The following is a 14,109-nucleotide window of genomic DNA, read 5'->3' as shown; positions in this document are numbered from 1 at the left end:
TTGAATTCATTTAAGGCTTTAGGTTTCGCCGTCTTTCCACCGTTCCCTTTTTAAGTGTGCGTAATTTGATATCTACCAATTATAAACTGACACGTAGACAGACCACTCGTGTCTACAGTGCACACGTTTTGTTTAGTAATTGAGAAGAACGGGGTCCTTTAAGAATAAGCGTATTTTTTATTTCGCCCCAAAGGATTCTCTTTTTTTGCACAAAGAGCACAAATGTTTTGCTAATGTTTAAAAATGGAACAAAAGAATCTAAGGTGTAATACAAGGTCACATTGAATTTTTTCAGGGAAAATTTTTGAACCGTCTAACTGGACTCCCAAGACATACAAAGTTTTGCATTAGTAAGAGTTTCACATCCTGTCTCTGTCGCCACGCCTATCGAAGCAACTGTCACGGCGGTAATCTCTGAGCGGTGGTGGACCTCCTCTCATTGGATGTGGTGGTGGTGGACCGTCTCTCAATGGTGGCGATCTGCTCCTCATTGGATGCAATGGTTGACCTCCTCCTCTCATTGGATGTGGTGGTGGTGGACCGTCTCTCAATGGCGGCGATCTGCTCCTCTCTCTTGAATGTCGTCGTTCCCATCTTCCCCCACGCGGTGGACCGAGAGGTGGTCGTCTCTCGTAGTGAGGTTTTGGGAGTGGTTGAGGATGAACCCAGTCAGATACTATTCTTCTGTTAGGAGGGTACTCAAGATCTGAGTAACGCAGACGGTCACGGTCTCTGTCTCTCCATGTGGGATGGTCAAGTCTTGGTGGAGGGTAGTCTCTAGGGTAGCCACGTGGAGGAGAAGACCTGTAGCCGTTGAAGTCTCTTCTTGGAGAAATATTCATGGGAGGCGGTGGCGGACTATTGGGACGTGCATAGCGATGCCTCTTGCACTTGTAACACACTTCTCGCCTCGCAAAGTTCAAGTTTCTGCATCTGCATCCATAACAAAACAAAAAAAACAATACATGCAAATGAAATCTAGAAAGTTCTGCAGAGGTCACATATAGAGCAAACTGAGCCAATGATAAACTTACAATGGATCTAGACAGTACCAATCCCCATCTCTTGGTTGCACCTTGTGAGCAGGTTCAGGCCCATCAAAACGACGACCACCAGCTCCACCTCTAACATGGCGTGGTGGTGAATAGTCTCTGTATCTCCCAGAAGATTCCCTCCTGCCGCTGAACTCACGCCCACGAGGCGGCGCCGCACCTGAATGGTTTAGATCAGAGACGTGTCGGTGATCTTCGTATGGACGACGGGGTGGTGAGGTGGAACTTGGACGAGTTCTATGTCCTACACAAACAAAAAAAAAAGACTCTTTCACCAAACAAGAGAAAAGTGGAATGTTGATATGAATGTAACTGAACTATTAGCTACATAATCAATACAGCCTCTGTAGCAAATGAGATTCTTATTACACTAGCCACAAGACAGAACAGCAACAAACCATGACTTTGCCCAAACACGATATATTCATGAATTTCAACAGAATCCGACACGAACCAAATCAGACTAAACATTGTTTCTACAAGACCTAAGTAGCAATTCTCGTAACTATTAACCATTCTGGAGATTGTAATAACGATGGAAGAGATACGAACCATTGTCAGCCTTATGACGATCCGAGCGAGAAAATGAAGGCCGGTCACGGGAGACATCTCCGGTGGCGGCGAGGCGGTCAACTTCTCCGTCGTTGCTTCCGGACGTACGCACGACGAGACTGCTAATGTGAGGCGGGTGATGCTGCCGCGTCGTCGTCGTATGATCCTCTCTTTCATTAGAACCCATTTTCTCTCCGATTGTCGAGCGGAGGAGGAAAAAAAACCCTAGGGGGATTGGGAGCGCACGATAGAGATTGCTGATTGCTGGAAACTTTTGTTTTGTTTTATCTCATTGCTTTCAAGGTCTCTCAACTTTAGTCCCCTTTTTAAAACAACCCCTTAAGTTAATTATTTAACATATTAGTACTACTGACTAATTCATAGAGTCAAGTCAAAGCTATGGTCATTCCTTCTTTGACTCAGAGTCACAATTATGATTAGTTCTATGACATTTTGAGGGTCAATGGCAGCAATTTGCAATCATGTCAAAAAGATATTTAGGATTGCAATAGTATGATAGATAATTCAAATGGTAGTTCAATGACTAGTTGACTACATCCGGAACTGAGTATTTGATCCTGTAATTTGGTTAATTGAATAACCAAAAAAACTCATGGCCTCATTAGTCATTATGTCTCATTCAACAATCAACTTTGACCTCATTAGTCATTATCTCTCATTCAAGGATCAACTTTGACCATGATGAGAGGAGGTTATTACACATGTTGATATGAATATTACAAATTTGATAAAACGGATAATACAAGATCAAATGTATAAACGATGAAGAAACATAGAATCAAATAAGCAAACTTGAGTAAATATAAGATTTTTTTTTTCTCATTGTAACTTGAGATGAAAAATAGGGTTAAGGTTAGCTTGAGCAACAAGAAAACTAGCTCTTGAGCTAGCTAAAGGCTCACACCAACTTTCCAGTTGTAAATGTTAACCGTCTTCCATTACCAGAGAGGCAGAGAGACAACACAACACGATGAGTTCTTTGTTTAGGAAATCACTGAAGCTAATTTTCTGTTGCCTCTGATCAAGATGAGTGCTACAATGTGTGAGCAAGGAACTAGAGCGAGGTAGTTAGGGAAGTTTCTATATGTACAGAGGAAGAGAATATTGAGTAATAACTATTTGTATCAAATCTATTCCTTAACACAGAGAACATCTTTAAAATGGGAAAGCCAGTTTTTTCGGGATTCAATTTTCGTTTTTTTTTTTTTTACTAAATGCAAGTTCAATCGCTTCTCCATCATGCTCATACTTCCAAGCCAGGATCTCGTCGAAGATCTTGTAGAGTCCCGAGACGGAGGAGGATGTGCTCGAGCTGAGACTTCTTCTGGTACATCTCCTCGATCGGGAGAGAGTTTCTGAGAGGGAATCGAATGAGAATTGACGGAATCTCAGAGAGGAAATGAGAGAGTGAGCGAGACGACGATTGGGTAGTGGCTAAAATCAAAATTTCAAATTTTGAAACTGCGAAGATCATTAGTAATAATTTAATAATAATTTTAAAGCCCAATGTAAGCCCATATAAGACCAATGACAGCCTGTTTATTTTCAAACAAGTAGCCCAAATTCGGGGAAGAACCAAGTTAGCTAGTATATGAACTGAAGCATATATTGGCTCGTGTTATTTTTACATATGTTTTCTTCTTTTTGGTTGTTAAGATTTGAGTCATATTATCATCATATGTTCATTGTATTCGACATTCTTCTGCTTATACGTTCATTGTATTTTTGCAAATGCATACGCTTACGCCTATTAACATGGTAAAATTATCCTGAAAACAAAGTGAATTTTGGTTAACATGATTTGACCACCAACAGTAGCATTCTTAATTAGCTTGAAATCTATTTATTTAGTTATTGTAATAAAACAATCAGACTATTGTTTCATAAAAACAAAAAATATAATAGAAGAGAGGCTACATGGTTTTGTATAGTTAAAAGTTGTCTGGCCGTGATAGAAATATCACATACCCTAATGTACCATGCATTATATATGTTCCGTTTTCGATTTTTTTTTTAATGCTTTCTAAATTTAGGATACAATATTTCATAAGCTTTTATGAATGTTTTCAAACATTTTATAAAGCGTATTCAAAGACAAATTGTAATGTAAGCGTGGTAGGTTTCTAGAATGCTCTAAAGATTCTGTAACACTAGCAAACAATAATGATGGGACTAGTTAGTCTTAAAATGCTTTTCCCCGAGCTACACAACAAAGGTTGAGGAGTGATTGATGATTAACTACATAAAAATTAAAATGCAAGAGTCAAGTGTTCCACCTACCTAATACCATTTTTTTTTTTTTGTAACTTACCTAATACCATTATTAATTATCATTCATCGGGTCAAATCCAAATCTCGACAGGAGAGTAACTTGGTTCTCGTCACCAACTACAACATAAAACCACTGATACAAATCAAAATCCTAAAACCCCTATATAAATAAAACAAGTTTATAGTTGTTTTGAGCCAAATAACATACATGGCCACATTTGGTCTCCAAATGTTTTTCAAAATTATATACATAAATAGATTATAAATTATTTTTAAGAAGTTAATAAAGTTTTTAGTAAATGTTTATGGATTTTAAAATTTCAGATCCGGTCATATGTGAACACAACACATCTCTTATTCATGAAATAGAAAAGTTCAAGGCAGATACATCTTATTTAACGTTACATGCTCGTAGTTAAAAATACACATCAACACGACAACACTTATTATTCTGACTGAACCTTGCTTCCGCGGTATTGAGGCAACAAACCAACGAACTTCACAAGAACATCCACAGAGTTTACCGCAGCGAGGCTGCCGAAAATGTCGGCTTCGTTAGAGATCTCGGAGCCGCCGCCAGCGAGATCGGACAAGGCACGGATGACGATAAAAGGGATGTTTTGCTGATGAGAGATCAGAGCAACGGCGGCGCTTTCCATTTCCACCGCGGTGGCGTTGAATTTGGAGCGGAGGAAAGTCCGGTAAGCGGCGTTGTCGACGAAGACGCTTGCACTCACTCCATGGTCAACGATGGTTACCTTTGGTGGTCGAGGGAGGCACGTGGTGTTCACGCACTGTGGTAGCTTCGTGTTCTGTTGTTTTGTTTGAAATGTATATCATCAATCCACGTATACAGAAGACAATGATTTCATTGTAAGATCATGTGCAATGAGGGTGTTGAAAACCTCTTTCAACTGTTTAATTCCATACAACTAGGGTGTTGTAAACCTGTGTATAATGACGTGGTATCAACAAACTTTGTATAGTTTCAACAGCGGAAAGAAAAAAATTTGTGGGCCACCGTGCCACGTGTAGCGATGTGGTTGGTTGGGCATATTGCTTTTGTTTTTTTATCTCAATCCAATAATTCGAATACATTTACTATATAATAATTTTTTATTTGAAAATATGAAAATTATATCAAAATTCAAGATTTTTTTTAATCTATAAATAGAAACTACTCTCAGATACAGAAAAAGAAACATCATTTTTACTATAAGCAACTGTTTAAATGTTTTAAACCTTTCTTTTTTGTTAAAATGGATCCTAATAATATTTTTTTTTACTCTTAATATCGTGTGTTTGTATCATGTGTATTTAAAGTTTCTTAATTTTAGTTGTTTTAAAAATATTAATTTTCGTATTTTTAAAAATAAAATTAGGTAAAAATCTAACTTAAAAATGAATATATTCTTAATTTTAATTGTTTTATTAATACTTATTTTTGTATTATTTAAAAAATAAGCTAAGTATAATAATTGAAAATAAATATTATTAAAATTTATGTTATTTTAGTTTTTAAGTTAATTATTAATATGTAATTATTATATTGTAAGAAAAACAAATAATATAAATTAAAAGTTGTGGGATAGAGTGTTTAATTTTTTAAAACAAACCATTCTGGAGGTTTAGAATGAAGTGGGTGTTGAATAATTGAGGTAGACAAAAAAAGAAGATTACGTGAAGTGTTAAAATGAGAAAATGAGGGTGTTGAAAGAGAAGCGAGTGTTGAAAGTATTGTACATGATCTAATAATTGAACTTCTGGTCAGATTTATACTGATACAAATATAACAGATCTCTGACCTAAAGAAATAATAATAATGACAAATCTTTTTTTTTTTGGGCAAACTGAATACTTTCATTAGAAAAAAACTTAAAAGGTAAAAAACAAAGCAAAAGTTTTATATAGTATTTATCTATATATGTACATTTTCGAACTTATGTACGTATGGACACATCTGGTATTTTCTTATTTTCCGAATTATAAAGTTGGATTAGTAAATAGTTATAGTGTACATATTGATATAATCTATCCATCTATAGGAAACACTTAATGGACTACAACGTGTTGTAAATATTTGCCGATATATACTGTATGTAACTTGGCTAAAAATAAATTATAAATATTGTCAACTAAACGAATCTAAATATGTGAGTTAAGTCATACCTCGAGTTTGCTTGCAATATCCAAGAAGTACTCGTCAACGGGAACCCAGAAGGCATGTTCCCGGACTTCTGGAGTTCCTGTGACCGGAAAGATTTCTTCCGGCTGGTACCAAATTCTGTTGAGCAAGTTGTCACTTCCGTTAGTGTACTTGGCAAACTCTAGATAACCAATTTCCCGAGTATAGTCTCCGCCTCCTTCCAAAGCTAGTTCGTTGTCTATTCCAGCTCCATACCTCTGTATCCAAAGGTAGAGTAAGTATATAATGATATATGCATGTTATACCACCAGCAAATTTTTCTTGTAAGAATTTTTTGAACATATGGAAATATGTATATTTAGATCTAAAAAGTTTGAATCGTTACAGAAAATAACCAGTTAGTTTAACCACCAGCACATAATTGTTATTGATATATAATAGTAGATTTTGAACATGTGCAAATGATATTAATGAACAGAACCCAAAAGCTACTACCCCAAGTTTGAACGTTTAAATTACAGGGCACAAGTGTATATACTGAAACCTGGTCCAATAGAGGTACGAGTCTTCCCTACGATATATATATAGGTCGTAAACTATGCATGGATTCTAATAACCATATTTGAATATATGATATATGAGTTTCAAACTGTCAAGATTATTAGTACAATTAAGTTTAATATTATAATACGCTAGAAACAAAAAAAAAACATCTACTCTATTAAAATAGAGTCTTAAATTTATCTACCATTAATGTTGTCATTTAAGTTTTGGACTGTTTTAAGTTTGTTAGAAAGCTGTTTAATTTATGGACCATTTCAAGATTGTTATAATCTAATTATTATATAACACACTGCTATTACAAATGGAACCGGACAACTTCCATTAAACCAACATTAAAATCTATTAAAAGTAAACCAATATATTAACACGATTTAATTTAATTCTGGATGTACTCTATTATAAGTATAACAAACGAATTATGTTCTATGTAATCTGTTAATGTAGACCGACTGTATATATAAAATTATATTAGCAATACAATAACTTTGATTTGGACCTTTTTTACTAAAGATGATACTTGCTCTAAGTTGATTTATAAGTTTCTCATCGACATAATATCATCACACAGAGAATATGTATGTGTTTGGTTCCTCTTTTCTTAAGTAGATAGATTAGATACGAACTCTTTTTACACCTTATTTTCGTGCAATATGTTAATTTGCTCTAACTTGATTGAATCTTTTGTCATACCTGCCATTATGAACACACTATGTCGTTAAATAAACTTCAATCACATAATTTCATAAGTGTCAAACTTAAGAATATAACTTTTGCAAAATTTCTTTTTTTGAAATACAGAATAAGTTAGAAATTACATGTATTTTTAATCATTTCAAATTCTTATATCTAATCTATTAATTTAGGGTCCTATTTTATCTACTATTAACAAGTCATAGTAGAACCACTTAAAGAATTAGGTAATATAACATATTTGATTATTTACATTAATAATAAACCAACTATAAATTTGATTTTTTTTTTAATTATAACAAAATATGTTGAGAAAGAATCTAACAAAATCTTACTAAAATTTTTAAATATTTTTATACAATAACATATTAATTAATTTTGTAATTAGTAATATAATATTGTTATAAATAAATGTTAACTAAACTTTTATTATAAAACAAGAAAATAAAAATTATATACTATTCTTTATAAATTCTATAATTATATTCTGTGTTATATAAAAATAGAAGTGCTATATGAATTAAATATGACAAAATTCTATTAAATAGGTAAATTAACAAAAACAATTTAAAAAATCATCTAAATAATTTATCACTCATCATTAAAGTGGGTTAAAATTTGTAAACTATATAAGATTTTTATACAAAAATAAATAAATTAAAATATGTTAAAATTTAATATCTACAACTATATATTATCTTTTTATTTATTTTGAAACTCTCAACAATATATTGTTTAAAATGTTTATATAAAAATATAATAGTATATAATAACCTTTAGTTCATATACTATTTAAAAAATATGTTATTAGAAAACTATTAAATTTTAGTAATTCATTTAAAATATTAATGACAAATCAAATTTTAATTATATTTTTTTATTTTAATTATAAAGAAATATGTTGAGAAAAAAATAGAAAATATTACCAAAATTCAAATATTTTTTTAGAAGATAGTGTAGTAACGTAGTAACAAAAACAAATTCAAAATTCATGTAATCTTCAAAACTGAAAAATAGTTGTGTAATTTTTTAAAAAAAATTTGACAAAATATAAAATTTTGAAAATAAATATTCAAACACAAAATGATATATTTCAAATTTTACAAAAGATAAAATCATAGATAATAAAGAATAACTTTTTGAAATGCACCAAGAAAAAAAAACTATATATGTTGTAAAATTAAAACAATCTAATATTTTGAAATCTTAATTAAATATAAAAAGAAAACTCAATATCATAACATCCAAAATATCATATATCAATAAAATTTACTAAAATAATGTGTTATATGCTACTATATATAAAATCTACTAAAATAATAGGGCTATATTATTTAAACAAAATAGTGTTTTTCCTTATAAATCCCGCTAAATACTAAAATAATATATGTTAAAGTACATTTTTAAACACAACATGTAAATATAAATTATCTTAAACATATTTCTTTTCTATAATATAAATAAATAAATTTTTAAAATGTATTATAGAAAAATGTATAAATTAAAGAAAAAAACGTATTTTAAAGGAGATAATCTATTTGATTATTTTATATTGTTATTTTATTGGACCTAACTCGAAAGTATATTAGTAAATAACAAAGTAAAATGTATGAAACAAATCACTATATGTTAATAATGTCGAATAAGAAATATAAAAATAAATTATGAGTTACACAATATATAATAATAAAATGAAATTTATATATTTAAAACATTTGTAATAATATCAAATATATTTATAAAATGAAAAATTATCTGCACGGACGTGCGGATTAAAATCTAGTTCTGATTAATTTAGAAGAGTTTTCTATATTTGCTTAGTATGTCATCACTAATTTATTTGGATGGATGATAATTACGATATACAGAAAACGTAACTGCTGACATATTAATGACTTTTATTTAGTATATTTCTTTTTCAAATTCATTTATTATTGGTTGGTATCGATAATAAGTCTTTTTTTTTTGTCATAGTATCGGTAAGAGCATGATTAACGGGGTTTTTAGGGTGAAGTTCTTAGCGGAATATAAGAACCCGTCTCTTAACTTTTAACTTAAAAAAATTAAGAATGTTCTTAGCTTTTTAGTTAAAAGTTAATAGACAGATTCTTATATTCCGCTAAAAACCCCCGTTAATCATGCTCTAAGACCATGATTAACTCGGGGTTCTTAGAGTGGGGTTCTTAGCGGAAGTTAAGAAACTGTTTCTTAACTTTTAACTAAAAAGGCTAAGAACCGGTTCTTAAAGTCCTTATTTAAGAACCGGTTCTTAGCTTTTTTAGTTAAAAATTAAGAAACAGTTTTTTAACTTCCGCTTAGAACCTCATCCTAAGAACCTCAAGTTAATCATGCTCTAATATCTCTTATTTAAGAGATGGTTCTTAACTTTTCTTAGTTAAAATCTAAAAAAAAGGTAAAAACCGTCTCTTAGTCAAAGCTAAGAATTTCAGTTAAGAGACTGAGGTTAATCATAGTAAAGTTTAATGAAATTATTGAGTGAAAAGTAGTCTATGTTTTTGTTTTCGGGTTAGAAAAACCCTACCTGCCAATTCCAGAGACCAGAATGGGCCCAATATCTAGGAATAGTGACGTCACCAATCTGAAGATTAACATCTGCGTTCCCAGCGATTCCATAGTGCAACACTCCTCTCAGCCTAAACAGGTTCACTAGTAATTGTGTTGAAACTGCTGCATTTACCTGTTTATATATGTATATATTATTTAATCAAACTTTATATTAATAAAAAGACTAGAGTTCTTTGATATACACGGGATAAAGAGTTGATATAATCAATGAACTAACCATTCCTAGTCCTGACATCACGATTACCACCCGGTGGTTTAATATACTTCCAAAACGAAATTTTCTACCTGCACGATTCATATAAACCAGATCAATATATATATATATATATATATATATATATATATATATATATATATATATATATATATATATATAACGTTCAATGAAAAAAAATTATCATGTTTTACAAATTTGAAGAAAGAAAAAAGGAATTAAGTTCATATAAATTAATTTAATAACAAACATAGAACAAAATTTTACCTGCGAAATCGATCGAAGGCAGTCTGTGATATGGAACATAGGCTTGGGAATCAAGGAGAGGATTAAGCTCATAGTTGTTTGGAGCTACAATCCCCAAAAAGGGACCTCTCTTATTAATCCACTCTATTTCGCTCAAAACTGGTCTAGGTATTTCACCATATGCCTCTTCAATAACATTACCAATAGACAGAGCAACCACAAGGAGACCAATCAGAAAGTGTCCCATAACTTCTCTCACTTAATTAACCTTTCTTTTATGCTTCTCGTGAGTCTCATATCTCTCCCCCTTAGGTTCCTTATATATCTAAATCTATATTATAATGATTGAGTTTTTGCTTTTTCTCCAGCGCGCCACGTCAGCGTTTTATGGATCTCACTTTTAAAAAGTGTGAAAAAGTGTCGAGCACATGGTTCGAACCCGGGTTATTGAGATATAAATATCAACATTTATACCACTAAATTAAATGATATTTTGTACATTGATAGCTGAAACTAATATATATTTATGAAGGTCGGAAATCCTTGTTTCTTCGGTTTTCTCTGTGGACCGGGCCTACAAGTGTATTATTAGTTTCATTTTTAAATGAGATTCATCACATTATATGGAAAAAAAACAATTATAGTTTTCCCATATTGTAAACTGTCTTTGTTTAATATGAGTTAGGGTTCTTTTCATCATTGTCTTAGACAAGTCTGAGTTACAGAGTTGCGCCGTGTGTCTGTTCGTAATCTATGTTTTCACCGGCGAACTCTTCATCTCCCCATCTTAAATCGTTTGATCATAAATATTCCTTATTTGTAGTCCTTCTCTAAACTCTATATATATGATTCTCATCTTTGATGAACCCAATTTGCATCTCCACAAAACTCATTGATTCCTCTTAGCTTTAACCATCTTCTAGAAAATGTCTCTTTCTGCCTCTCCAGTTCCTCAAACTGGCGTCCCCGGCGTCCGTCACTCAACATTCAAGTGTCTCCCTCTTGGTCGTAGTAGTCAGAGCATAGTCTCTAACCTCCTCGCTTATGGGATTCCCTGAATTTCAAGAAAGACAGTGAGTTTATAGGAATCACAGTTCTCTTCCTTGATGAAAAGGTAAGTTAATCTTAGATTTATCACATTTATTTAATATATATTTTTTAATTGATTTCCTGATTCTTTGTTGAATAATATTATTTGCAGACTCCGTGATTCATGAGTTTATTCATGTCGGACGTGCTAATCATTACATGTCATCTTTGAAAGCCGGTTTTATTGTGAAAGTCGATCGTTTTGAGGTTGCTATGTGCTCAAGCATGTACAAGATAACTGATAATCCATTCTTCATTCGTTTCATCTCACCAACTATTAATGATGAAGTCATCACAGGTGCTCCTGAGATCAATCTCCAATCATAACTAGACTGTTCGACAATTTTCAAGTGATTGTGAACACAAACCTATAACTCCCAGGTATATTATCATATTGCATCTGGGTTTATATTATGTTTCGATATCATAACTGATATTTAAACTTGCAGATGTGGTTGGGAAAATCCGTTCTGTCCAGAGCTCTGACTTTACCAAAGAAACAACTCGAGTCCTTATCCGTCTCCTCATTGATCTGTAAGAAACAATCAACACATAATTCCCTTTATATTATTATCTATATTGTGCTAACATTAATAATCAAAAATATTTCCTATTTTGCGATCGTCTATTTATCTCTCTTACTTATCAAACTAATTTTACACAAACTAGAATTCCAAAAAAAGACGAATCATTAATGATTACCTCTTTTTTTTTGTCTAATCTTAGAAATAAACTTCAAAACAAATATAACAAACCAATCAGCTCAACTAAAACTCAACGACACATACATCAAGCCAGCTAAAAAAATACAAACTACACGGCCAGCTATTTAACAATTTACAAACTTACTTCCGCAATGAAGAAGACGAAGACGACAACCAAAATCAGTAAACTTACCTATACAAAAAAAAACAGAGTAAATTACGAACTTTGATAAATACTACTAACAATGATTTTTGTTTACATATTACCCATCAAATAAAAGATAAACAAACACAGCTACACCAAGAGATACAAGAGACAATCCCGATAGACACAAAAGCAACAATAACATCTCCATCTGCTCACTACTCTTGTCTTATAAAAATAGCTTACATGCCCAATGTCAACATGCCAATGCTATTGTCTTCTTATGAGAAATGCATAAATTCGTTTAAAACTCATTAAAGCCCAAATACTCAGAATTGTCACTCATTTTATAGTTATTTATACAAGTCTTCATGTATTTGTTTTAAAGGTTCGGTAAGAGCAATAAGTTTAAAAATAAAATAAAAACACATAACAAACATAATAAGGATAATAAAAATTATTACTTAATACACACAACTAAACTGGAGAAAAAATATCTAGAAACAAAAGGTACTCTCAACAACTTTAATATAATTTATGTACTCTCAACAGTACAAGAAACAAATTAAAAAGACAAACAAACAATAAGTCTCAGTGACACAGCAAACGACACCACGAACTATATCAATCACATTATTAACACAATTTAGTCCTTCATAAGTAGAGAACAATGCATACACAGTTCATCATCACAACTCTAACCCTATAACAATAAAAAAAACTTGAAAAACAACTCAAAATGCAAAATTCACAACCATAATAACCCTAGCAAGTATTAAGATGAAACAAGAACTCTGTCGACAACTCCGCCCCCTAGTGGAGATAATGTAACACACTAACAGTCCAAAACACACGTTACGAACGTGGAGATTGATATATGACTCAACCACTATGGGTGGGCCTAGAACCGGTGAGCGTAAAGACTGAGTGATCAAAGACAAAGTTTTGGGTTTTTGTTTTTTTGGGATTATAGAGAGGAATTTTGTTCTCCTCTTATATTATGTGGAAGAGAAACGCTCTCTAACTTTAGTTTTTCGTTCTTTATTTTTGATTCTTTGCATTCGACAGGAGGATATAAGAAAAAATCAAGAGTAACTTTTTAATGTAAATGTTTCCTATAATTCAGTTATATTTTGGGGGCCCTATATTTTGTGGCAGATTTAGAAAAATATTTATAGATATTATAATAATTGTTTAAATAAATTTATAATAATAATATTTATTTTGTATGTATAAATAACGTTATATTTACCAACACATATTGATAGTAATAACAGATATTAATACATTATACATTATACCACTTCTGATTAAAACTTAACAAACAGAATTTTGTTTCTCCCTTTTATTCATCTGCCTTAGCCATGAGGTCAATCATCTACCTTAGCGATGAGGCCATGAGGGAATACATCACTAACAGCAACAGGATAGCATGGTACATATCAAAAGATGAGGCTGTTGTTGCAATTAGATCCGAACATAAGGTTTGCTTCCCACATAGCCTAACATCACTTTGGAATCTAAATCAAACATATCATTAATTATACTGTTCTTGACTAATACGTATATATATAGTTCATGCATATATATAATTTTTTACAGCATATAACATATCAAGCATAAAATAATTTTAAACATTTAAATTTATTGATTGTAATTTAACAAAAAATGCTTTTTGATCAACTAGACAAACAATATAGTATAATAACTCAAATTTTGAAGGTGACAAGAAAATAAGAAGGGTCGGCAAAAGTTAGAAGAAATCATAATTAGTTTAATAATTATTAGAGCATCATTAGTGGAGGGGATCTTAGGGTGAAGTTCTTAGC

General features: G+C 31.8%; 2 protein-coding genes across 3 annotated transcripts; both read right to left on the bottom strand.

Moving 5' to 3' along the window:
- Positions 1-214: 214 nt before the first annotated feature.
- LOC106407436 (pollen-specific leucine-rich repeat extensin-like protein 3) lies at positions 215-1,899 on the bottom strand. 2 transcript variants are annotated; one of them, XM_048763199.1, is made up of 4 exons: positions 1,605-1,890; positions 1,035-1,296; positions 527-933; positions 215-445 (listed from the first exon to the last, which is right to left on the bottom strand). In XM_048763199.1, exons 1-4 carry the CDS (start codon positions 1,789-1,791, stop codon positions 360-362), a joined length of 942 nt encoding a protein of 313 aa, XP_048619156.1. In that variant the 5' UTR covers positions 1,792-1,890; the 3' UTR covers positions 215-359. The 2 variants fall into 2 exon arrangements, with proteins under 2 accessions (XP_048619156.1, XP_013703748.2); XM_013848294.3 differs by having other exon boundaries at positions 215-933; positions 1,605-1,899.
- A 2,332-nt stretch (positions 1,900-4,231) lies between these two features.
- Positions 4,232-10,652, bottom strand: LOC106410663 (bark storage protein A). Its single transcript, XM_013851216.3, has 5 exons — positions 10,364-10,652; positions 10,100-10,167; positions 9,839-9,994; positions 6,066-6,299; positions 4,232-4,708 (listed from the first exon to the last, which is right to left on the bottom strand). The coding sequence occupies exons 1-5, from the start codon at positions 10,587-10,589 to the stop codon at positions 4,343-4,345; spliced, it is 1,050 nt and encodes a 349-aa protein (XP_013706670.1). The 5' UTR covers positions 10,590-10,652; the 3' UTR covers positions 4,232-4,342.
- Positions 10,653-14,109: the final 3,457 nt, after the last annotated feature.

This window comes from Brassica napus, chromosome C7, assembly GCF_020379485.1.
Source record: "Brassica napus cultivar Da-Ae chromosome C7, Da-Ae, whole genome shotgun sequence".
NCBI classification, from domain to species: domain Eukaryota; kingdom Viridiplantae; phylum Streptophyta; class Magnoliopsida; order Brassicales; family Brassicaceae; genus Brassica; species Brassica napus.
This window is presented reverse-complemented; position numbering and strand designations above follow the sequence as displayed.

What these genes read in the sequence shown, in the direction of transcription:
- LOC106407436 (XM_013848294.3), bottom strand. Translation starts at nt 1,791, where the DNA reads ATGGGTTCTAATGAAAGAGAGGATCATACGACGACGACGCGGCAGCAT. An exon ending in TCGTCATAAGGCTGACAATG is followed by an intron (nt 1,297 to 1,604) that starts GTTCGTATCTCT and finishes TTGTTTGTGTAG; the next exon opens with GACATAGAACTCGTCCAAGT. An exon ending in TGGTACTGTCTAGATCCATT is followed by an intron (nt 934 to 1,034) that starts GTAAGTTTATCA and finishes TTATGGATGCAG; the next exon opens with ATGCAGAAACTTGAACTTTG.
- LOC106410663 (XM_013851216.3), bottom strand. Translation starts at nt 10,589, where the DNA reads ATGGGACACTTTCTGATTGGTCTCCTTGTGGTTGCTCTGTCTATTGGT. An exon ending in TGATGTCAGGACTAGGAATG is followed by an intron (nt 9,995 to 10,099) that starts GTTAGTTCATTG and finishes ATATATAAACAG; the next exon opens with GTAAATGCAGCAGTTTCAAC. An exon ending in ATATTGCAAGCAAACTCGAG is followed by an intron (nt 4,709 to 6,065) that starts GTATGACTTAAC and finishes ACAAAACAACAG; the next exon opens with AACACGAAGCTACCACAGTG.